Genomic DNA, 26181 nt, shown 5'->3' with positions numbered 1-26181 from the left:
TATATACACACACACCCCCCACAATGTTTTCTTTTTTCTTAGCTATCGACTTACTTTTTTAAAATAAAACCCTATTTTAAGAAATGGCAGATCACAGTATGGAGGAACAATAAATCGAATTGTAAAAAGAATACTGGACTGAAACTCAAAACATCCAGTTCTGCCAAAGAGCAAAGAACTTTTTAGACTTCACCATAAAATGGCAGAGTGGGAAACGATGGTCTTTTTTTTTGACAGACACCTTGCTCCAAAAGGACACAAATTTCTTAAATTACAAGTGTCCTTTCTTGATTTAATCTAAACATCTAGGCCTTTAAATAGATTCTCATAGTAAGAGTTTGACTAAAACTGTAACAGTTTCAATGCATGTACATCCTATTCTCAATTTATAAAATTAATAGTTCACTTATATTTTAAGCCTTTCATCCAGGTGCTCAAATGGTCTACAGCTGAGTCATGTTAATATCTCTTCAACATCAGAGAAAGAACACAGGTCAAAAGAAAGACTGAGCTATTGTTCACTTTTTTCTCAGAACATATTTATAGTTTCCATAATGATATCCAAACTTTACGCTTCCTTGTAAGTATCACCCTCTAGGATATTTTCTTGTTAAAAAGGCAATAGGGGGATCAAGAGGGAAATCATCAAGTAAACGTGCTTTTAACTGGCTGAACACAATGGGATGAACACGTCAGGAGTTGCTGTGACAGGCAAGGACTTAACACCCCTTACTCATCTGCCACTGACAGTAACCCTACCTCTCCTAAAGCAATCAAAGAAAGGTATTTCCTCAACTACTCTGATAACCCTTAGTTTTTCTTACTGCTGTCAAATAAACTGACCTAACAAGAGAGAAAAGGATAGTGGAGGGGAGAAGTTCAACCCTTCTCTAAAAATGGACAACTAAAGAAAGCAAATAAAACAGAACAGTAGTAAATAAACCAGATTCTTTCACCATAGTGCAAAACAAACATTGTAACCATCAATCATTCTGTTCAAAATATCGTGTGTCATATATCCCACAAATACACATACACACAGTAAGTATATTTTTAGATTGGTGTGATATTCGAAGTATTATGAAAGTTTTTAGTTAATTTCCCTACAGAAACATTTTGATGTAAGGTCCTGTCTTAACTTTACCTGGAACACTGCCCTGTGATCTTCTACAACTTGTTCTTCCATTTCTACCATTTGTGAGACGGCTTCGTGGAAAGTAAACAATTGGGGGGAAACCTCTTCTTCCTTAAGATGAACACAGTTTTAAAAATTAGGACTTTACATTTTAAATGTTACAAAAAAATAGTTTTTCTAGGTCACTTATAAAAATGCCATTTAGAAATTGAGGAGGTTTGAAAGATAAAGACTATGAAAATATAATATAAAAGGCAAAGCCACAATAAGATACCCCATATTTAAGCATATTAAGTAAGAGATAATTTTCATTTAGCACAGACTTTACTGCAGAATTACCCTAAAAAGGCAATCTCTTTTGGAACAGCGCAACTTTTCAAAAATACATTTACTGAAAGCAATAAAGATGCTGAAATATTTCTTCAATATTGTTTAATTTTCACTAACAATTTAAATCATAGGTATGTCTTATACATCTTTCCACCAGAAAAGAGATTTCAAGATAATGTCTTTCATGACTGTGACTATCAAATTAGTGTTTTGGAAGGTCTCAACTCTTACTCAGTCTTAATTTCTGAGTTACACCATATAACGTGCTTCCAGTTTTTAGAGAAATCTTAACCGACAAATGACAACTTTACCTCATCAACAAAAAATCCACATACATAAATATAACATATTCCTATTTTGGTCCTACATCAAGTGAAAACTTCTCTAGCCTCGCTTTCTTTGTGAGCTTCTTTCCCAACCCCAATGTCTAATGATTTATTTCCTCAAAATGTGGCTTTAGGGACAAGGTTTACTTAAAATCACTTTATAAACTGTAAGTAGAAAAAGCAATGTTTTTCAAACAAAATACACAATTCTAAACATATGTACATATTTTGGTTAAATATTATAAAGAGACATGTGACTCTTTCATCGTATGCTACCATCACTACAAGTTTATACATTCAAGTTAGCCAATGACCTTTTTATCTTCTCTTTGGGAAACAGGCATCTGTTTTCATTAAGACATTCAGGCATTATTCTTTCCCTCACTCCCTCTCTCTCTCCAATAAACACACTCAACCAACTTTACTCATTTTACCTGCCCACCTCCCTTTAAAGCCCAGAATGTCTTCTTTCCTTTGCTTTAAAATATTGTTCAAGTTCCTATCATTTCCCTGCTGTCTTAGAAGACTTTTGTTTGTGCAACTATTTCTGGAATTCTAATGCACTTTATTATCTTCTAGTTTGTGTACTTGTGTCGGTTTTATCTCTAAGGCAAGTCTTAGACACTATCCCATTTTAATTTACCTTGTTAAAACTTAACATGCACATGCACCAATACTTAACTAAAAACTAATTCTGAACCACCTCAAGGTAGTTTCCCAGGGGTGGCAAAATTCAAAGTTTCCTAGGGGTGGCAAAACTCACACTCTCTCAAATATGGAGGAGAATGCAAGAACTCATGATATTATGCTTAAAAACCTCTGGATCAGTTCTCCTCATCTAGCCAGCGTCTCCAAATTAAAGTCCTATAAAGACCCAACCCAAAAGATGTAAGAATAAAACAGAAAAGGTCTGCTACAGAGGGGGCCTATCTTGTTCTGGCTTTCTACATCCGTAAAAGGCACCATATCTAAGTACAATACAAGGTTTGTGTTAAGAATTCTAAAAGCAACTATACTTTTGCTTCAAAACTTTTGGAAATGGGGGATAGACTAAGGTCAGAATCTCATTTTCAGTTCTTTATTTTCTATGGTTCAAAGTTTAGAACTCTTACTTTTAAACCAGTTTCTCAATTTTGGCACCACTGACATTTGGGGTTCGAGGGAAGACTGTCTTATATCTTGTATGATGTTTAATAGCATCCCTGACCTCTACCCACTAGATGTGACAACTAAAAATGTCTCCACACATTTTTCCCTAGGGGGTCAAGTCACTCCTAGTTGAGGACCACTACATTAAGCCCTTCATTATTAACAGACAATAATTTGGAACAACATAACAAAAAGTAGTATGCCCATTTGTTGCTCTAGAATATTGTGGACTTGAGTTAAAAAGTATAAAAACATTAACTTAAAGTTATATAATTTCCAAAGAGTATTTTATTATTGCGGCTCGCAATACATTTAGTGGACCTAAGATGTGGCTCTCACATAAGAAAGATGGAGATTTCAGTTGTGGCTTTAGCACTTACTATATGTATGATCTTAGTTGACTTCCTTCACCTTTTAGAAAATCAGTTAAAAAGCAGATAATTATGGTACCTATCACATCAAATTCTAAGGATTACATCCTTAGATAAATAAAATGCTTACCAAATGTAAGTCATGTAGTAAGAAATTGGTAAATGCCACTTTTTACCATGACAAAATATTACTATAAGATTCTTACTGAGAAAAAAAGGGTATAAAACTATATAATTTTTAAAAATGAAGTTTTAAAAAATTATTTAAAACGCAATTTAAAAATATTTAAATAACTAAAATTCTTTAAAAGTTAATTATATAAACTTTCACATCTCACATAAAGGAATCCCCTCAATATGTTAAAGTAATTATGTGAAACTGTGTTGTGCTTTTTTGTTACTTTTTAATATACCTCGTAGTCCTTATAAAATGGGGGATAAAATTTTTTGAGTAATCGGGAATCATACGTTAAATTATGAAATGTCACTAGACATTTCAAACATATAGAATACAACCATATTTAACAAATGTTATTAGCATTTTTCCATGTTTGACTTCTGATACAGCCCATGGTATCCTTTTAATATACATGCATGTGTCCGAGTTAATTTTGTTTTTAAGCTGTATGTATAATATACGGTATGCATAATTCTTAAATTTGCTTTTTTCCCTGTGTTAGTTTTAAAATCCCCGAATTTTAATAATGATATAAAATCTGAAAAAAATAATAGTTTAGATCAGAGGTCAGCAAACTTTGTTTTAAGCTTATTTATTTTGAGAGAGACAGAGACAGTGTGAGAAGAGAGGGAGAGAGAGGATCCCAAGCAGGCTCCAAGCTGCCAGGGCAGAGCCCAATGCAGGGCTCAAATCCTTCATGAAACCCATGACATGAGCAGAAATCAAGAGTCAGTAGCTTACTGACTAGCCACCCAGGCACCCCAGGAGTCTGCAAACTTTTTCAAGGGCCAGACAGTATCTATTTTGGGCCTTTGAGCGTTATAGTCTTTGTCACTGCTTTTGTACTAAGAAAGCGGCCAGTCAACTTGTAAATGAATAAGCATTGGCCACAATTAAGTAAAACTTTATTTGTAAAAAACAGATGGCTGGCCCAGAGGCTGTCGGTCTGCTGACCCCTGACTTAAGACAGTAATTTTCAATTATTAAGTTCTGCTACTGATGAAACGAACTAAAAACAGATAGTTATAACTATATTGTCACTCACATTTTGCTCACAAAGAAGTTTTAGATCATCTCTCTGAGGGGAACTCCCTACACCCCACTGTGCCTCTAAGTCATCAATCTGATTGGGTGGATGGTGCATTATTGGACGGACATCACCAGCAGCAGTTGGATCCACAGTCAATTCTTTCACCCTATAAACACATAAGAGGTACCTAAAATTAACAAAGACACATGCAGAGGAACAAGAAAATGCCAACCTATTCAATAAAAAGGGAATTCAATTAAACATGTTAAGACTGATGATGTCAGCTTTCCAGATCAAGTTTACCTGAAATCTGCAGGAAGACCAAAGGGATGTTTGGCTATTTAACTTTCAGAATTTACTGCGGTAACTTTACAATTATTTCAAATATAATTATTGTACGTAATAAATGATAATTAGCTAAGTAAGTAAATTCAGTATTTCAAAGTAAAAAGAAACTTTTTGCAATTGAATTATATAAACAGAAAAATGCACTTTTAATAAATGGATTACTGCCAAAATCAGAGAATACACTTTGCATAGTTTTTAGTTGTTATAATGCTCTATTAAAAGAGCTACATGTGAAATAATCACATTTCTAAACTTCTATCATTTAAAAAAATGTTTACCGATTATACTTCAATTTACACAGTGGGAGGGTACATGTTCTAAAGCAAGAGGATCCTTGTTATTTCCTTGGAGTCAAAGAAATTTATAAGAACATAGGAAATAAAGGTAAACTTCTCACTTTAAATGAGACAGTTTATCTCTCAACTGTAAATATGCAAAGATGACATCATCCTTAAAAATATGAGGGGAAATAGGAAGCCTGAATTCTACATCAATACTTTAAAGCAAATAAATTAATAAAGTACACAAAAATGAAGATCATGCAGTACAACCATCACCTGCCAAATGAAATGAAAATGAAAAATAAAATGGCTCAGAACAAAAGAAGTATAAATGAAATATTTACATGTAATGCAATTCAAAAGAAACTATTATAATAAATATCTTATGCATAGAAGGGAAGTAGACCTGGTAATCGAAGGAGAAAAGTCGTCATACTCATAAGAAGGAGAGAGATCGGGGCGACTGCCACTACCCTGTGAGAAGGGAATGTCTGATGGACTAATTCCAAACTCCTTTACTCTGCAGCACCAAAACAGCAACAAATTAAAAGAAAATGCTCTTATACAGACAGCAATGCACATTTCAAGTTTTCATTCAGTATTCAGTTTAATTCATTTAGAAAAAGAGATCAACATTGTTTTGACTTATTGCATCTAGAATAATGAAAAAATAATCAATTTTAAGGTTTTGAGTCTCTCTGTCCTATTGACTAATTAATCAAATTTCCTTGTGCAGTCAATACCACAAATATTATATCAGCATTAACGAGCCCTCAATACTCTTGCAGTCTTTTAAAACAGAACACAAGAGGATTAAGTCTTAATGGCATCCATTGTTTGTAATGAATTAACTTCTTTCTTATGCATTTAGAATGGTGTTAGCTATAACCCATCCTTGGTACAAACCGAGAGAGCAGTCATTCAAATAATCTTCTGTGTTTGGTTCAGATGAAGAACCCTGGTTAAGAAAAAGCCTATTTAGAAGCGCCCGGGTGGCTTAAGTAGTTGAGTGCCCCACTCGATTTCAGCTCAGGCCATCATCTCACAGTTCGTGAGATCAAGCCCAATGTAAGGCTCTGCACTGATGGTGTGGAGCCTGCTTGGGATTCTTTCTCCCTCTCCCTGCCCCTTCCCTGATCACATACACACTCTCCCTCTCTCTCTCTCTCAAATAAACTTAAAAAAACTTAAAAAAAAAAAAGACTATTTAGCAATGGAATTTAAATTGCTTTTGTTAATGTTTCTAATGGTTATATTTAACCAAATTACAGCTTTTCTGACCCCATATTTGTTATTCCCTATGTCCCCTTCAGGCCAATCCCATTTCATAACAGTAAGCAATATTTATTAAGTACTTCATACATGTTAGATACTACAATTAGTAAATTTTAGTCACTTTATTATTTAATTCTTACAACAATCTTGCGATACTATTTTTGCCATTTCAGAGATGAGACATTGGTTCATAAATAAAGTATCTTACCCAAGGTTATTCAATGAGACTGTGGCATAAGTGAGGTTCAAACCTAGCTCTGAGTACAAACATTATGTTATTTAAAAATCCAATATACTAACCATCTGTTTTTCTCATTATTTCTTTTAGGTTTCATCTAAATCATAACATAACTGTCATAAACAGTCACACAGATCAAACTAGTAATATCATGTAGATGAAACTAACTATTTCTTCTACTTACAATCTTCCTTTAACCTATTGGTAATGTCTGCTGTCAAAGGCTCAATATGGGATTCTGCTGCCCTTCATCCTTTATGGTCACTTTGGAAAATTTATTTACAACAAAGACTAACTAAATTTCTAACTGTGACGTAACTCTTTTTGCTCCCAATTCCATTTAGGATTCTTTCATTTAGGATTCTTTCAGAATCTCCTAATTTAGATTACCCTAATGGCCTAATATTTTCCTCTACTCCAAGACCTCTTGCCCAACTCAAACAGGAAATATTCTATGCAGGAATCATATTCCTCAAATGAGCTATCAAGGGAGGCTGAAAGTCTTTATTCCTAGAGATTTAGAAAGAAAAGACAGAATTATTTGTCCCAGGTGGTTAGTCACGTTGCAGATAAATTACACTACAGGATAACAAATTAAAACATTTACTAGGACCTAAATGAACTAGAGACATGGCCAGATATAACATTTTCACCTTAGGGAGAGTCGTGTGCAGTTTGAAGTCTGAAGACATGGAGATTTTTGTTTGTTTTAATCCTACAACATGGTAATATGCTGCTATACTAAGCTGTTTCTCATCTTTCCCATGAACACTTTTGAAATAAGAAGCATTTAAAATTAATGATTAAAACCCTACATACTACAAGTGTTCATTATAGAAATCAATTAAAAGGACTATAAATGTTTGCAGTTCAGAGCCCATAATTTAAAGTTTTTAAGGGCTTACATTCAGGAATAATAATCCATTATATTTTTAAAAGAAGTTATTTTATCTTACTATCTTTTTATAAAATGTCAACAGGCTTATATTTTCCAACAGTTTTTACCATCATTTTGAAAAATCTCTTCAGTTGAAACAAAAGATTTACAAGTTACAAAAGAACAAAGAACAAAAGAACAAGAAAAGAACAAAGAAAAAGAACAAAACAAGCTACAAGAGAACAAAGGGTATGATTCCATTTATGTAATGTTCAAATATAGATAGCTACCTATGTATATTTTCACGGATACAGTCATAGGCAGTTAAACAATTTTTAAAAAGAAAGAAAAACCAGAAAATTAGGCCACAGAAATCAAGGCAATGTCTATCTTGGGGTAGAGGTTAATGGATTTGGACATGTTATTCAGGATTTGTAATCAGGAGGGAACGTATGAGGAACTTTCTAGAGAGGTAGAAACATTCTATTTCAACCTGATGATAAGAATTTCCATTTTATAAATATTAGATTATTCAGTTATGTTTTTGGCCCTTTTCTGTGTACATATTTCCCATTTTTAAAAAAGATTAAAAACAAAATTTCCATAGCAATTAAAATAAAGAAACGGGACAAATACTTGTGGTTCAGCAAAATTCAAAGAATGTCCACAGTAGAAATGGAATACAAAAAGGCATCTGATCTCTAAAAATTAAAATCACAAATGCAATATGTGATAATAGAAATTTAAAACTATACACATAGTCATTTTTTCAAAACAAGAGCAATGGGAGGAATTTATGAAACAAATATAAATATGCCCATCATAATCCAAAGTTCCAAGGGCATTTCATGACTATAAAGAATAAATTAAAGTCTATAATGCTTTCTGTCCTTTCATTTGTAATAATGCCATTGCCCATTAAAGTATGTAATACTAATTACATGAATAATAAAATGTAACTCATATAGAACATCAGAAAGAAATGTGTTATCATTACTTACTCAACCTCTAGATTCCACCATGTAAAACACTTAATACTGTCAGAAATAATTTTTAGCATACAGAAAAAACAATTTCAGAAACACAGACCAGACCAGTCCCCTCAGACTCACTTAATACGAAAAATTTGCGTGATTTAGATGTTGTAAAATAATATGAAATATAACTTGGTGAAACAGAAAAATGTAATCATGTTCTTGAAAGAAAGACCAATTGTACTAAAGATCCAAATCTCTTTCCAAATTACCCATTTCCATTTACTTTCAGAATTTGACCAAAGGACTCTACATACCATCTTAATGTACATGCAAAAAATTTTTAAAAACTGAGAGAAAAATGTAATACAATTTATCCCATCAGATATTAAGTCAAACTAAATACTGCTCTACTCCCCTCAAATTTGAAACTGAATAACTATTTTTCATACCTATTTGCATATCTTAATGTATTAAGAGTATTTTCACAAGATGCCATTCCTGGAGAGATTGTGGCAATCTATGGGAGAAAAATGCAAAGGTAAAGAAAATTTTATAAATGATGAAGACAATAATATCAACATATAGCTCATTAAGATCTAATCTTAAAATAGTTATTAAACAAAGAAAACACTTATGATATCTAAACTCCAAAATAATTTGCTATATCACACCCATAATCAGATGATAATTATAAACCATATAAAATACAAACAACTCTCTGAAAATACTAGAAAAATAATTTAAATCAGGCAGAAAATGGAGGTCAACACCTAGAAAGGAATAGCACTGAGTGTTCCCATCCTCCCTCCCCACCTCCACACATCAGCTTTTCCGCCCAAGGGCAAGCCCTGCTGCTCCCACACAGGGTAACTACAACTGCATTAGAAACTTGAAATTTCACAGGTTAAATTAAAAGACAGAGTTTGGAGGTAGAACTATAGCAGCTAGAAAGTGAGATTTGTCCCAGAATAGGGAGATAACCATGCAGGGAGGTAATCTTGACAACCAGAAACTCTACATATAAACTGCCCCACATCTCTGGCTGACCCGTGACGCAGGCATACACAAGGCTTCCACTAAGCAACATAGCTAAGTCTAAAAGAACTAAACAGGTTTCTATTTCATTTGATGCCCCCAGCAGGGGAGACAAGAATTTGAAGTTCAAGTAAGTTTACTTCTGGCTAAAACAACAAAAAACTCAATAATCTTTAGAAGATATGAATATCCAGAGTGTTCATTAAGGTATTTATTCATAGTGAAAATGATAGAACCCAAAATTAGTAGACATACTAAGAAACAGAAAAGTGTGACTCATACTCAAGGAAAATAAAAATCAACGAAGACCAACCTCAAGAAGACTCAGATGTTGGAATTAGTGGAATGCATTATAACTGCAATATAATCCTCTCTATCAGACTGGCAGGGACCACATCTTAAGTATCACTGTATCTCTCACAATAGAAGGATTTAAATGTTTGTTACTAATGTGCATTATAATCCTTCCACAGATAGTGTGAGTTATTCATTATTCAGAATTAAAACAAAACAAACAAACTTACCATGCAGGTACGAGAATTTTCACCTATGAATGAATCTCTTAACACCTGAGTGAGTTTACTTGCTCTGAAAGGAGTATGAGGTTTATTTCTTCCTAAGGCTCTGATGCACTCCTGCCAATTAAGAAAGCAAGTTTCACAGGTTAGGCTTCTTATAAAGAGTAATCTTAACTAATATATTTAAAAGATCTTTTACTATAACCCTAACATTTAAGATCTGATCAGCTCTGGAAACCCTACTGACAGGTTTACAGCACAGTAAAGATGGTCCCATAAATCTTAAATCAAGAAAATAAAATTAAACAACAACAACAATAAAGTACTTATCATTCCAAAAGATTCTTCTGGAGACTATGACTACTATTTAGAAGTAATAGACAATAGGATAAAAAGCTAAACTTTGAAAGTGGCACTACAAAAGAAAAAACATAATGTTTTTGTAGTCTTTTCAATCCTTCCTTTTGTAGTCAAGGAACGGATGTAACACTCCCCCTCTCTCTCTCTGAAAGTCATTCCACATTTTCCTGAGACATTATTTCTTAGCTGAGTTTTGCGGCTCCTTGCCTTCTTCCAAGACAGTATGACTGACTAAAGCCCTATGGAACCTCCCTAAGTAGGCTAAAATTGGTCCTCTATTCATTCTAAAAAAAAAAAAAAAAAAAAAAGAGTATGTGTAAAGAAAATTTCTGAGCACAATATAAATCTAGAACTGTAAACATAAGTAAATTTTGATAACTTCTCTTATTTATTAGATGTTACAAGTGCTATCATTTTGTAGATACTCTAAACAAAATTAAAGTCAAAAGCAGAAGACTTTTCACAATTAAGCATTTTATTTACCTTGAGTGCTAAAAGGCTTTTATTAATTTCAGCACCTTCAAGCCTGGTTTGCCTGTCTGCACTGGAAGTATCAGCTCCTCGTTCATTTCCAGCCAAGTCAATGAGAGAAAATTTGCCATGTAGTTTTCCTTTCCTTCTAAGAATGATCTGAAACACTGCATGGCTCCGAGATGAATGTGCATTTGCAGATGTTTGACCGGATGTCCTACAATGTGATTAAGGATATTTTACATACAAAAACCCTTTTAGTTTATGTTTCAAACCAGAGTATTTTCACTAAAAAGCAAGAAAAAACTATCCAGTTCTCATCATTTAAATACAAATGAAGACAATCTGAGTTACAACACTTCGATACAACTGGATTCATACAATTTAATCCGGCACACTTCTAGTATACTTGTAGTATGATTACCAATATAGTAGATGTCACTCAGAGTTACAAGTAACAGTAAAAGTTTTTAAGAACAAATTTTTACTGCCAAGAGGCACTGAATAACACCTTGTTTAGAAACCCCAAGTATCTAAAACTGATTAAGAAATTAAGTTGCCCTTAATTAAAATGAGTTACCTGCAACTATTGCCTATGTCAATGAGTTTCAGTACGTCTTCAACACATTTGACTTCCCGTTCCTGTAATCCCACCACTTGAACCTGCTGTTTTCCATCTTCCAGCACTCTTAATTTTGTTTTCCTGTTTAGCAAGTCAAACACCTATTTCAAAAAAATCCAAATCAGAAAACTAGCCTCAAAGAAAAAAAGAATCAGTTCTATAAAAATCAGAGTCCAAAAAATTTCAGAAAATTATAGTAATTAGAATAATTCTCAATACTGAAAAGTTGAGCATTTCAAAGGGAATTTTTAAAAACCTCAAAAAATGTTAACATAATATTCTAACATATATAAAAATGGGGTGGCAAGGGTTGCACAACATGAATGTACTTAAGGCCACTGAACCTGTACACACACAAAAAAATGGTTAAAATGTTAAATCTTCTGTTATGCATGTTAAACCACAATTTAACACTCCTCCCCTTCCCCCTCCAAATCAGAGTCTTTTTAAGTTTCCACTTACCTTTCCACTGTAAATTTCAAAAAAGGTTGCATATACTTGAAGTTCTAATTTCTTATAGTTTGGCTTCTTTAACATTAAAAAGACATCTCGAGCTATCAAGAATTTCACATGGAGAAAATTGTTAAGATGTTACAAATACTATCTTTGAAAAGCAATTCAAATTTTCTGTACTTAGAGAAATTCAGTTAATCTTTACCTAGAATGACAAGATCAATAAAAACAATAAAGACTAAAATGAACATTATTTTACAAAAAAATAGTAATAGTTTTTGACATTTAGGGTCTAGATGCCATTCTTTTTCATGTTCAGAAAAAGAATGCTACTATTTATCTTTATAAATAACATAAAATTATAGGTGGTCATAGTAAGATTATTTCCACAACCACACCAAACTGAAGCTTTTCACAAATCAACTATCTAACAACAAATACTAAGCTCTAACAACATGCCAGATTAAAATGACACAAATATCAAGATTTCTGTCCCAAACACTTAATCTCACAATTCTTTTCAAGCAGTCTGACAACCTAAAACTGACATAATATACGGTAAGTTTAGCTTTATGGTTATCCTTCAAGTCCTGAACAATATTTCCATGTTTTATTTCAAAGCCATTTGAATAATATTCAGGAGTATTACAAATGATATGCAAAAAAAGAGTTACCTGCTAACGCATAAATTCCTTTAGAACAATCTTGGTTCTTTCCTGAAAAGTCACCTCCCATAGTCTACATGTTAAAAAGGAAATAAAAAATAGTAGACATTTTCCAGAAATAAATCTTAAAAAAAAATAGGTCTTAGAATTAAGCTATAAGGAAAATAAACAAGCTTCATACCAGGATGGAACTATAATGAATTACTTACATGAGTTTTTCCACTTCCAGTCTGCCCATAAGCAAAGCATGTAGCCATTCCCCTTTCGAATATAGTTTCAACTAGTGGTCTAGCTGTAAACCTTAGAAATAATAATATACTAGTCAGAATGTGCTGTCAATATTTAAATTAAATAAATAAAATATCAAGTCTTATTAATAAAATCATTTTAACAAATCAATGTGCTCAAATGTCAGACTACAACTAAGCCCACTGATATGTTAAAAATTTTAAATAAATTCCTCTTAATATTGCTTAAAGCTCTTTAAAGCATAATTTCAAGCAATTCCATAATAAACAAGGGTCAAAATAATGGATAGAAAAAAAAATGACAGTAGCTAAGCTTGGACATATATACATATATATGTATAATATATATATTATATATATATATGACAATATGAAAGTTTTAAAAAATAAACAAAATATCAAAATATTAGGCAGACAAGTAACATTTATACAAAGAAAAGCAAAAACATTTTAAAAGAAACCACATCAAGAAAGTGATAATCTCTGGGGCGCCTGGGTGGCGCAGTCGGTTAAGCGTCCGACTTCAGCCAGGTCACGATCTCGCGGCCCGTGAGTTCGAGCCCCGCGTCGGGCTCTGGGCTGATGGCTCAGAGCCTGGAGCCTGTTTCCGATTCTGTGTCTCCCTCTCTCTCTGCCCCTCCCCCGTTCATGCTCTGTCTCTCTCTGTCCCAAAAATAAATAAACGTTGAAAAAAAAAAAAAATTTAAAAAAAAAAAAGAAAGTGATAATCTCAACAGAGAAAAACTAAAAGGGAAAAAAAACTACAAAACTATCTTAAGACCATCTACCCAAGCAGAAAGTGACAGGATTTCCTTGAATATGGCTAAGTAAATATAAATTATATTTGTAAGACACTGAGTTTGGAGTTGATAGTCTTAGTTCGGGAAAAGTATGCCAAAATTATTATGGTTTGAGTTATTTTTCAAATATATTATTGTAATCATTGTTTAGGTTTCAAAATCATTGTTTAGGTATGTGGAACACTTTATACAGTTGCTCAATTATTTTTAAGACAAAACTGAAAAAGGTATAGAATAAAAGGGAGTAAGATAAAAAGGTCAAACCAAAGTAGAAAATGGGTCTGCAGAGTGATTAGACAAAAAAAAGACCTAACTTGCACTCCCTCAAAGTTAAAGAAAGGGGATAGAATCAATATTGGTAAATTTAAGAAGCACAAATATAAGGTAAAAAGGAATGGTTACTAAATCTAGAATATTCAGAGAAAAATATCTTATAATTACAAAGGCAAACAGACATTTTATGAAAAAGGAGTAGAAGTAGAGAAAGAAGTGAGGGGTGAGGAGAGGACTATTCTCAGAAAGGTAAAAAATAGATAATTTATACTTATAGCTCCCTTATAAAACAAATTTTTCATAATACTATTTAGCGTTCACAGGTTCTTTAATTTCCTCCTCTTTGCAACTGAACTTCTAGTTTACTGGCTTAGGACCAATAAAGTTGGTTTCAATATTTCATTTATAAGTCTTCAATTCTTAGGACTCTTAATTCTTAAATTTTGTTTTCCAGCCATATTTATAAAATGAAAGGACAATGAAAAAGCATTCAAGGGGCGCCTGGGTGGCGCAGTAGGTTAAGCGTCCGACTTCAGCCAGGTCACGATCTCGCGGTCCCGCAGTTCAAGCCCCGCGTCAGGCTCTGGGCTGATGGCTCAGAGCCTGGAGCCTGTTTCTGATTCTGTGTCTCCCTCTCTCTCTGCCCCTCCCCCGTTCATGCTCTGTCTCTCTCTGTCCCAAAAATAAATAAATGTTGAAAAAAAAATTTAAAAAAAAGCATTCAAGGGATGTCTGGGTCACCCAGTCGGTTAAGCGTCTGACTCCTGGTTTGGGCTCAGTTCATGAATCTCAAGGTTCATGGGTCTCAGGCTCTGTGCTGACAGCAGGGAGCCTCTTTAGGATATTCTCTCTCCCACTCTCTCTCTCTCTGCCCCTCCCCTGCTCATGCTCTCTCGCTCTCAAAATAAATAAACTAAAAAATATTCAAGTAACTGCCAAGACAGTTCTATATACACTGAAAGAACACTGCTCTTAAAAGTGACCTGTTACCATTAGAAGGCAGTGTTTACAAACTATATATGAAAATCTAAATTTGGCCTAATAATTTGGGATATCAATGTATAATACTTCCAAGTTTGAGTTGTTTGTAAGTTGAATATGTGAACATGTGTATATATGTGTGTGTGTGTGTGTGTGTGTGTGTGTGTGTGTGTGTGTGGAGGGAAATGTATCTAGCTAATAATAAAAACCATGATTTCAGGTGAGCATTACAAAGAACAAGTATTAATATATTCATCATTGTTTTTCTTTAAAATTTATTCATTTTGAGAGAGAGAGTGCGCATATGCGAGCACACACACGGGGGAGGGGTACAGAGAGGGAGACAGCGCTGACAGCAGAGCCTGATGTGGGGCTTGAACTCACGAACCGTGAGATTTTTTTTTTGTAATGTTTATTTATTTTTGAGAGAGAGAGAGACAGAGGGCAAGAGAGGGAGGGGAAGAGAGAGAGGGAGGGGAAGAGAGAGAGGGAGACAGAGAATCCAAAGCAGGCTCCATGCTCTGAGCCAGCAGAGAGCCCAACACAGGGCTTGAACTCACAAACCATGAGATCATAACCTGAGCCAAAGTCGGATGCTTAACCAAATGAGCCACCAAGACACCCCTGGAACCCTGAGATCTTGACCTGAGCCAAAAGCAAGTCAGAGCCTTAACCAGCTAAGTCACCCAGGTGCCCTTCATTATTATTTTTATTATGCAACCTTGTTTAAACTCAGAATTTAAAAAAAGCATACTATATTTTTTGAGAGATATGCCAAGATCAATTAAGTTTCAGGGTGGTGATAGATACACAGTGTAAGAACAAAACTGTTATTTAAAACAAATTTACCTACCTGTAAACCATTTCATTAGGAGCTGAGTCATCAAAGGCATAATCAAAACGAAATGTTTGGTTTTCTAGGTACCTTGTTAAATCTACTTTTTGTTTTGGTTCATGTACCATCACAACATCTTTACTAGGGATTGTGATTACATCAAGATCTTTCATTTGAGTTTCTAAAAGAATAAATGAAAATGAATGCCCAGTAATTTTCACAGCATTAGGATGTACAAATGTAAGCAAAAAGAAATGTAATTGAAGTATTAAGTTCTATAAATACAAAAATTTCAGAAATATGCCATTCAATAAGATATAATATTCCAACAACCAAGTAAAAATAATCTAAATTTCTGTGAAGCCAAAACCAGAAATGGCAATGATTCATAGAGCAGTAACAAATCAAGAGATCTAACCATAGAAATCTGCGTAATGATTTAAAATGACTTACGTTAAACTCTTCTGAACCAATTTAATTTCTGCTATCATCAAAACAAATTACAAATTGGGCAAAATCAACCTCTTATTAAGAGTTCAAAAAGCATCATACCTTTTTTATTGAGTGGTCGTTTTCTTACACAAACACATATTCTATGTTCATCAATCTAGAAATAAAATATTTTGTTTCAATGTTTATCAGTGTTATAAAACACTAAAAAAGTCAGTTATGCACTATTTCCTACAGAGGCTCTAGAAATTGATGCATAGCATAAACAGGATAAATAAGTTTAAAACACAAAATGGCAAGTACAAATTTTAATAGTTAAGAGACAATGATCTCTAAAATTCTGAGCATAATGGAAACTTGCTTATTTTTTAATTTGGTAAACAGTAAACAACCTTGTAGAGGACACTTTGTAGCATTAGGCTCATGTTAAGAAGCTGCCTTACTCACTACAAAATATGCTACATATAACAAAGGCACAATTTCCCACCAAGTGATGTATTTTCGTGTTGATTAAAAGGAAAGTTGTTGGCAAAAATAACTAACTATAGACACAATTCTCAGAATATTAGTGAGCAAAATAACTTCAACAATTTTATAATAGGTCGATTCTTACACATATTTTTCATAAAATTTATGCTCCCAGTACTTGCCTGTTAAGAATAATTAAATCCCTAACACGGGGATTAGCAAAGTATGGCCTGCAGGGCTAATCCAGGCCACTACCGGCTTTTGTAAAGTTTTAATGAGACAGTTATATGTTTGAGTATTGTCTATGGCTCCTTTTGTATGTACTACAAAGGTAAAATTGAGTAGTTGTGACAAAGACCATTTGGTTCACAAAGCCAAATTCTTTACTATCAGGGTCTTTGAAGGAAAAGTTTGCCAATCCCTGCCCCAAAGTAGGAGTTTCAGATGTATTAGGCTAAGGGGGTAGCAAGGACTAAAATATATGGGACAAAAGTATTATGAATAACAACTCTATGAAATCCTAAACAATACATCAGCCTGACAAAAATGTATTTTACGTACCCAAGGTATTCTGTACAGGCCAGGTCAGATGGATTATCTCCTAAGTATTAATAACTCACAAACTATTCCCTGTCCAAAAAATTCTCATTCTTCAACAGGAAAGTAGTTGAGTAGTAAGACAATGAGAATTTATTTCAAGTGCTAGGTTTCTGGACTGGTACAGTTCTAAACAACCATGTTTACTGTTAAAAGCCAGACTAACATTTATTTAAAAATAATAAATTAACTAATAGCAAATTGACAGGACAGCGGGATCTATAGCCCAAGAGGAAATAAGCTTGGAACCGGGATAGAAGTTTAAGTGACAGTCAGAAAGGAGAATGGGTCTTCTGGCATCATTCCTTTAACTGCTGTTCTGCCCTACCAAAGATAGAGAGGATTTGCTCTGAAAAGGACATCTCTATGGGAAGCCTGTCTGATAAATCAAATTATGAGAGATAAGCACAAATGTGGATGATTTCTTGATTTTCTCCTTAAAATATGGGGAATGTGCACCCATAAAGAGAGAAAAAACTACATAGCTAAATCCAATATTAATTAAGTGGTTACCAAATTTTTTTTTCTCTTACAGCATAAAAAATTCCATAGCAATAGTTTATAACGAATCTTACAGGATCTGCTGTTGTTAATGGTCTATAATCCAAACTTCCTCTAAAATCTCTGATCATACACATAATTTCATAATTTGGGTTTGTAGCATCAACATCCTGTAACAAGAGAATTCATCATTTATTATAATTACATTAATTATATATTGTTGCATTTATGTTAAATACGGTTTGCAAATTAAAATTAAATTAGCAGATTGTGTCATTTGTTATAGCCAAGCTGAAACTCAAACTAAAGGCATGATATAATTTAGTTTCAGAGTTTAAGATTAATAACATGCCCAAGAATCACCTTCTTATTACATACACAATTCTGATAGTCTAATGCATTGTGTTAACTCTAAACCAAACACTCTGCATTAAAGCCACTATGAACTCTTTCAAAATCATGTTATATATAACTTAATCATCCCAGAAAATTAAACAAAAGAGAAATAGTGCTCATCTTAAACATCAATAAAGAAGTCTAAAAAACTCTAAATTTCTAAAAAACTGAAATTCTAGAAAAATTCATTTAATCACCTTTTTCTTCCCAATACTGAATCCAGTGTTTCAATAAAGTGGAAATACGGATTCATTTATGCTCATTTTCTGTTTTTGTTGACTCTCAACAAAAACAAAAAAAAAAAAAAAAGAAAGAAACCCTAAAGGTGGTAAAAACCACCTCAGAACTTAAAGGAATCAAAACACAAAATTTTTTCAACTTTTAAAATTTAAATTACTGAATGTGTTGACTGCAGTCAATAAGCTACTAAACATTCTAAAAAGTCAGATTTTTATCATGCACCAGGTACAGATTTGCTTTGAATATAAATTTCAAAACTGTTAATGAAAATTACTTTCAATTAACTTTCTTTTAGGAAATGATAACAACTATGTCAACTGAAAAACTGAATGTAAAGTGAAAATTAAGAAATCACAACGTGAAAATATTATGAGGTTCCCACAGGAAACACTAGGTGGCATCTGTGCTAAGTATCAGTAGATCCATCTGCATTGTTTTATTTATTTCAAAACCAAATGATCATTCTCAGATCACTTTAAGTTAGAACCTGATTTATTAAAAATGCTGAATTTTATATTGGTTTTATAATCCCACAACACAACATCTTTATAATTTAAGGGCATTTGAACATACTCCTGAATAAAGAAACAATCCTGATGCTCGTTTTTTTTTGTTTGTTTGTTTTTTTATTTTAATGTTTCTTTATTTTGGAGAGAGAGAGAAAGACAGAAAAGACAGAGCGTAAGCAGGGGAGGGGGAGAGATAGAAGGAGACACAGAATTGGAAGCAGGCTCCAGGGTCCGAGTTGTCAGCACAGAGCCTGAAGCAGGGCTTGAACTCATGGACCGTGAGATCATGACCTGAGGGGGAAGTCAAATTCTTAACCAACTGAGCTACCCAGGCGCACCAATCCTGATATTTTATTAGAGGAAACAAGTTCTAAGAATACAGTTATAATATAAGCACAATAAAAGAGTTATGGGTATAGTAACGGAATTTGCAGCAGATGAACACCTGCAGAGAGATAAAAGACCAGTCTTCTATGTAATTTTTCCTTTGTTAGTAAACAGTTTTGTTACCATCCAAAGGGAATGTGAGAGACACAAGAGATAGGCTTTTAATATCTAGTATAAATCAAAATACAAGGAATTTCCACTTTCCTTGTGATATGCTGAATTCAACCATGGAAAAATAATAAAATTTTGTAGTAAAATTGTCTACTTTATAATCATCTACTTTAATTAGATATTCTTCTGCATGTATTTTTAGATCATTTTAGAAAACCAAAATATATTATTCTTGAAAGGTATAATGGCTGCATTTGAATTCAGTAACACAATGAATTATTATTCAAAATGGAACAAAACATGAAAAGTACATGTAGCAAAAATGCTGTAACATATTTTCATAAGAATTTATATTATTTCTCATCAGTTTAACAATCAATTAATATACTGAAAACTTTAAATGAACGCCTCCACTACTTTTTCACAAGCATCTCACGTTCACTAACACAGTCTAAATCTTCAGTTCATGCATAAACAAAATATGATTCTGTTACAAACCTGGGCTCTTTTTTCTCTAAGTTCTTGCTGTTGTAGTCTCCTTTTTTCTCGTTTTTCTTGTAATTTTTCTACTTCTTTCACACAATTAGATTTTCTACGTGCTGAAAGAAAAAAGACGAGCTGTAGAAGCAGAGCTTTCTTTTTATAGTACTGAACTTACATGCAAAAATTTTACATATAATCAATCTCACCACATAACACCAAAAAAAAGGTACACACTGACAAAGCATGCCTATAACAACTACGTGAACTTTACTATGAGCTGCTTTAACGAAACCAGGAACAGGACAATATACAAATGGTCAAGAAAAATGACTTTAACATATTGATACATGTCATCTCTTGGTTTACAATCACAGATGTTTGAATTGAAAAGATCGAGAAGCATAAGAATTTCTTCCATAACATCTGTCGAATTATCATCTGACCAGAATTTTAAATTCAAAGCAACTGAGATATTGGTATAATTTTACATTTAGAAATTCTCCAAAATATACATTTAAACACCCAATTAACAGACTAAACTAACAGGAAAAAAATTTTTCCACAGTGGTAAAATGAAATCTGCAATTGTTTGTAGTTAAACTTTACCATTTGGAGACTTTAAAGATGACCAAGAGAGAATACATGTATGCCTAAAATAACTGAATCCTTGGTACATAATTTACATACAAGGGGGTCCAAATTCCTTTTTTGCAGCTTGAACTGGAGATATATCTGAAACACTACCATTCTGTTGTGCAGAGGAAGACTGCTCAGGAAGCTGACTAGGCCGTGCACGTGCAGAACCAACCACTGTAAATGAAACAATTTTTAAATTCAGAACAGAAAATTAGTAAAGATGAACCCTAGTAAAAGGAACAGAGAGACCTCAAAAGAACAGATACTTAAGAAGTACATTAGTCAACTCTCAGATTTTCTACTTACGTGGGTATAAATAAAGTATGGAACAATCAATTCTGTTCAATAATCTAACAAGCCAAGAGGTTTTTCACAGGAATGTGTGTGGACTTCGGTCCCACCAATGTAATTTAAGCTACAAAACTCAATCTGAGGGGCGCCTGGGTGGCTCAGTTCGTTAAATGTCCGACTTTGGCTCAGGTCATGATTTCACCGTTCGTGAGCTCGAGCCCTGCGTCAGTCTCTGTGCTGACAGTGTGGAGCCTGCTTGGGATTTTCTCCCTTTCTCTCTGCCTCTCCTCCACCTGCACTCCCCATTCTCTCTCTCAAAATAAATAAATATATTTTAAAAAAAGAAACAACTCATTCTGAATAATTTATATAAAAACTAAAGCCAAGCTTAACTCTTAATAATCATTTAAATAATGTAAGTGTAGAAAATATAAATTTTAAATTAAAAAAAAATTTTTTTTTCAATGTTTATTTTATTTTTGGGACAGAGAGAGACAGAGCATGAACGGGGGAGGGGCAGAGAGAGAGGGAGACACAGAATCGGAAACAGGCTCCAGGCTCTGAGCCATCAGCCCAGAGCCTGACGCGGGGCTCGAACTCACGGACCGCGAGATCGTGACCTGGCTGAAGTCGGACGCTTAACCAACTGCGCCACCCAGGCGCCCCATAAATTTTAAATTTAAATGCACTGTCATTTTGAAAAATTTACCCAAGTCTGCACATAAAGTTTTAAAAAAAGCCCTTCAACCTTGCCTCTAATTCCAAATCCCACTCTCTGCTCCCCAAATATGCAAATCTTCAGCAAAGAATTTCCCAATGATTATGTTATAAAAGTGAAGAAATAAATATAAAGTAAAATATGAATATCACATTTCACATAGTCAATATAAATTTTCACAAGACTCAAAGGAAGGATAGGTTTAAAGTGTAGGACTTTGCCTCTACCTCCAACCTCTCTTCTAATACCTATGCCTGTCCTTCACATACAGAGAAATTATCACTGCTAGAAATGACAATTCTGAATTGCTGAAAAGAAAAGAAATTAACTGTGTTTTACATTCCTGGGCTGAAAATATATGGAATACCTGCAATTAACTACAAATTTTACCTATTCAACTTTTCTTTAACTGACTCCCAAGTTACCCATGACTCTTTTTGGAAGACTGTTAGCCAAAAAGTCACATTAAAATGTGAAGATTAGATTTAGTCTTGTGAAATCAATTAACTGACTACTTCCCCATTCCTTTCTTTCTCATGATAACTCTTCTCAAATCTGAAAAATTACTGGGTAAAGAGATGAATCAAAAAGTGCACAGATTATGGAGTTTCACATTCATCATGTACCTTTATAAATCGTTTTTCATATTATTGACATTATTATATTAGCCAATTAGCCATATTGATCTGATAGCCAATCTTCAAATTAGCCAGGTAAAGTTTAAATGAATAATAATGTCAAGGGTGATATTAACTTTTGATTTACCTTGTCAGGGTCATACTAAAAAGTTAATAGGAAAAATTAATAGAGAAATGTTTACTTTACCTCTGTTATCTCTTGGAGGAGGGTCATTCTTAATAGAAGCCACAGTCCGTCGATTCTATACAACAAAAAAATGTTCGTTTACTTTCTCTCTTTACTCCTCAGATATTTATCATAATTTCAGCTTTCTTTAATTAAATGAAAGTAGGTGAATACAAAATATTATAAAACTAGGGGCGCCTGGGTGGCTCAGTTAGTTAAGCGTCCGACTTCTGCTCAGGTCATGATCTCACGGCTTGTGAGTTCAAGCCCCATGTCAGGCTCTGTGCTGACAGCTCAGAGCCAGGAGCCTGCTTTGGATTCTGTGTCTCCTCTCTCTCTCGCTTTGTCTCGCACTCTGTCTCTCTCAAAAATAAAATAAAAACATTAAAAAAAATTTTTTAAAATATATTATAAAACTAAATGGAAAAAAACTATAAATAATCTGCTAATAAATTACTACACTAATGCTAGCAATATTCAAGTTTCTTCATATGAGTATTGGCCACCACCTCCCCACAAAAAGCAATATTCAGGAATTAGTATGAGACGGACACTGTTAACATTAATTCATTCAACCTTCACAACAACCCTATGAGGTAGTTACTTTTATTCTGGTTTCATGAGAAAACTGAAGCAAAGTGAAGTTAAGCAATTTCAGTAAAAGGTATAGTTGTAGTCATCATGCTACAACCATGTAATACATTTTAAAAGCATGTATTACATTTCATCTTTGGATGTGGAAGCAATCAATAAAATACCAGTTTTAGACAACTTACAATCTACTGTTAAACATCAAAATACCATGAAATGCTCACTGTCATTTCTTTTTTTCTCTCATTTCTACTAAAAGATTTCATTGGACTCTCAAAGACTCCCAACACTGCATACACTAGAGCAGCAAATTTTTGATCCTATTATTTATTTACCAAGACTTCATTTTAGTCACCTGAAAAGAAAGATATCAAAAAATGTCGTGGTTCTCAAAGCTAGAGAGAACATTTGCAAATTTATATCAGATGGGTACTAATAAAAGGATATTGATTCCAGGGCCTCACTTTAGATACAATGAATCGCTGAAAGTGGGCTAAGCATCAGTATTTTAAAAAATTCTCCAAGTGATTTTAATGCACAGCAAAGGCTGCTAATGACATACTAAGAAGGATCAACTATGAAGATCCTTCAAGGCTGTAAAGTCAAATATGAAAAACAGTCCATCTACAAGTCATAACTAAAGACCTCTAAGCAGTGACACTCAATATCCTAGTTAAATTACAAGAACTGAAAACTGCCTTATGTTCATATGCAGAACTTAAAAAGTAGAATGTTTTGTTGATAATGTTAAGCTCCCATCACACTATATTTGGATGCTTTTGTATATCTTCCTTTCAAGATACCAAACTCCTACAGGGTTAAAGTTATACTTGTACATGACAAAATCAACAAATACTTTTTGAAGCCTCAAGATGAAGAACTACAGATTAAACAACGGTGTGAGCGATCTGGTTTAAAAAGAGTTGCATTTTGATATACAATTTTAATAGTGAGAAATTTCAATAGGAAGGACGAGCATTACCTTTTAAAATAATAAAAACGACATGGCTTTTATTTTTGTAAAGATAAAACTCTTAGGGAGGATATACAGCATGGTTTTAAAGTTCATCTTTACAGATAACACAGTAGTTAAACTACATTCTATCATTTCCCATCCTTCTCTAATGAACATAAGTAGCAGAATCACTACTTCAAAAGACTAGTGGAGTGGGAATTTATTATGAAAAATCAACATTCCTTCTTTATCTAAGTCATATGTATCATTCAACAAATATGGACAGCAAATGGTTTTGACATCCATATCTCCTGAGAAGCTACTAGTCTTAGGAAAAATCCTAATCAGGAAAGGAATTCCTAGGATTTTACCTAATGATGATCATTAACTGTCAACTGGACAACCTCGATCCTTCAAAGGATGTAAGCATATACATGACATGAAGATGGCAGAAATATTACAGTTTGTTTTTTTAAAGCAAACTATATGCTTAAAACATACTCTTCACAGACTGTCATTTCAAACCAGACCCTCAGCCCACACACCCACCCACCCGTGCTCTGAATTTTCATCACTTACCTTTACAATTTTGTTTACTTTGGCTGAGGATGCTGGAGGTGGAGGTGTTTCTGGACTGGGTTCAATTTCTTCATCAGGTACAAGGTCAGGGTTAAGTGAAAAGATGCTCTCGAGATCAATCTGTTTTAAAAAATGCATATATTTTGAGAGTAAATTTTGACACTATTTTACGAATTTACACAGAGAATAATTGTTAAATGATTTTGGCCTCATGAATAGTACTGCCTTGAAAACTATATTATCTACAATTACAACCCACATATATTGAAAGAATCTGTATTCAAACAGCATTTTGTGGGCACCTGGGTGGCTCAGCTGGTTAAGAGTTCGACTTCAGCTCAAGTCATGATCTCGAGGTTTGTGAGTTCGAGCCCCACGTCGGGCTCTGTGCTGACAGCTCAGAGCCTGGAGCCTGCTTCGATTCTGTGTCTCCCTCTCTCTCTCTCTCTGCCCCTCCCCTGCTTGTGCTTGCTCTCTCTCAAAAATAAATAAACATTAAATTTGTTTTAAAAGACAGCATTTTGTGGTCTTGATTATATGTCCCATCACTTACTATATTGAAGAGGAACCTACCAATCTTTGAGTGAAATTTTTCATCATTTTTAAGTTTTTCTAACAATGATAAAGAATACACGCACTATGTAAAAAATTATATACTCTCTGTTTTGTCTTAAACTTTTTAATGTTTTATTTATGAGACGGAACATGAGCAGGGGAGGGGCAGACAGAGAGGGAGACACAGAATCCAAAGCAGGCTCCAGGCTCCGAGCTGTCAGCACAGAGCCCGACATGGGGCTCAAACCCATGAACCATGAGATAGTGACCTGAGCCGAAGGTGGACACTTAACCAACTGAGCCACCCAGGAGCCTCTGTTTTGTTTTATATTTGGAACCTTGATTGTGGGACTAGAAATAAAATTTAAACCAGTGATTGGGGCACTTGGCTGGCTCAGTCAGTAAAGTATGCAACTCGTGATCTTGGGGTTGTAGGTTCGAGCCACATGTTGGGTGTAGAGATTATTTAAAACTACAATCAAAAAAAATTTAGGGGTATCTGGGTGGCTCAGTCAGTTGAGCGTCTCTTAATTTCGGCTCAGGTCAGGATCCCAGGATTGTGGGATTAAGTCCGGCATTGGGCTCTACACTGAGCATGGAGCCTGCTTAGGCCTCCCTCCCTTCTTCCCTCTCTCACTCTCTCTCTCCCCCTCCCTCCCTCCCTCCACTCCCCTCTGCCTCTGCCCCTCTCCCCTGCTCCTACTCTCTCAAAAAAAATAAATAAATAAAAAATTAACCCAGTGATCATACCTCTTTGCCTTTTGTATCTCCATTTTCTATCCATTCAACAGTTACACTTTCATTATCTTCATTTAAAGATGTTACCATTGCTTGATGTATTCGGCCTAAGTGGGAATAAAACATACATTTTTAAGATGTCATAAATTATGGTAAGAAATTATGGTAAGAAAACGACACTACTTTTCTTACAAGGGATTTCCAGACTCTCACGATTTGTGAATAAACTTTGTCTATGGGATCATAGGTATGCTGTTAAGACCAGAAACTCGAGAAATTGGTTTAGACTGAAAATTTGTTTTCAACATACATGAAAAAATGGTTACACAGTGGCAGAGAATGCCTGAAATTTTATATACTTCTAATCATTAAAAAATTTCTTTACTATGCGATGAT

At 34.0% G+C, this 26181-nt stretch overlaps 1 protein-coding gene across 3 annotated transcripts in view; it reads right to left on the bottom strand.

Moving 5' to 3' along the window:
• KIF2A (kinesin family member 2A) overlaps nucleotides 1-26181 on the bottom strand; it is a 68397-nt gene that overhangs the window by 8557 nt on the left and 33659 nt on the right. The window contains exons 2-19 of one of the 3 annotated variants that reach the window (XM_047857883.1): nucleotides 25798-25892; nucleotides 24493-24612; nucleotides 22389-22443; nucleotides 20606-20728; nucleotides 19934-20034; nucleotides 17867-17962; nucleotides 16329-16383; nucleotides 15795-15957; nucleotides 12849-12939; nucleotides 12649-12712; nucleotides 11984-12075; nucleotides 11480-11622; nucleotides 10912-11116; nucleotides 10075-10185; nucleotides 8965-9032; nucleotides 5555-5668; nucleotides 4535-4685; nucleotides 1145-1246 (exon numbers count right to left, since the gene is read on the bottom strand). In XM_047857883.1, the coding sequence (XP_047713839.1) occupies nucleotides 1145-1246; nucleotides 4535-4685; nucleotides 5555-5668; nucleotides 8965-9032; nucleotides 10075-10185; nucleotides 10912-11116; nucleotides 11480-11622; nucleotides 11984-12075; nucleotides 12649-12712; nucleotides 12849-12939; nucleotides 15795-15957; nucleotides 16329-16383; nucleotides 17867-17962; nucleotides 19934-20034; nucleotides 20606-20728; nucleotides 22389-22443; nucleotides 24493-24612; nucleotides 25798-25892 (1949 nt within the window). The remainder of the gene's footprint in view (nucleotides 1-1144; nucleotides 1247-4534; nucleotides 4686-5554; nucleotides 5669-8964; nucleotides 9033-10074; nucleotides 10186-10911; nucleotides 11117-11479; nucleotides 11623-11983; nucleotides 12076-12648; nucleotides 12713-12848; nucleotides 12940-15794; nucleotides 15958-16328; nucleotides 16384-17866; nucleotides 17963-19933; nucleotides 20035-20605; nucleotides 20729-22388; nucleotides 22444-24492; nucleotides 24613-25797; nucleotides 25893-26181) is intronic. The other 2 variants (XM_047857867.1, XM_047857873.1) reach the window with 2 other exon arrangements.

Source organism: Prionailurus viverrinus, chromosome A1 (genome assembly GCF_022837055.1).
Source record: "Prionailurus viverrinus isolate Anna chromosome A1, UM_Priviv_1.0, whole genome shotgun sequence".
NCBI classification, from domain to species: Eukaryota; Metazoa; Chordata; class Mammalia; order Carnivora; family Felidae; genus Prionailurus; species Prionailurus viverrinus.
The sequence above is the reverse complement of the archived record's forward strand: the minus strand, read 5'-3'. Positions and strand labels throughout refer to the sequence as shown.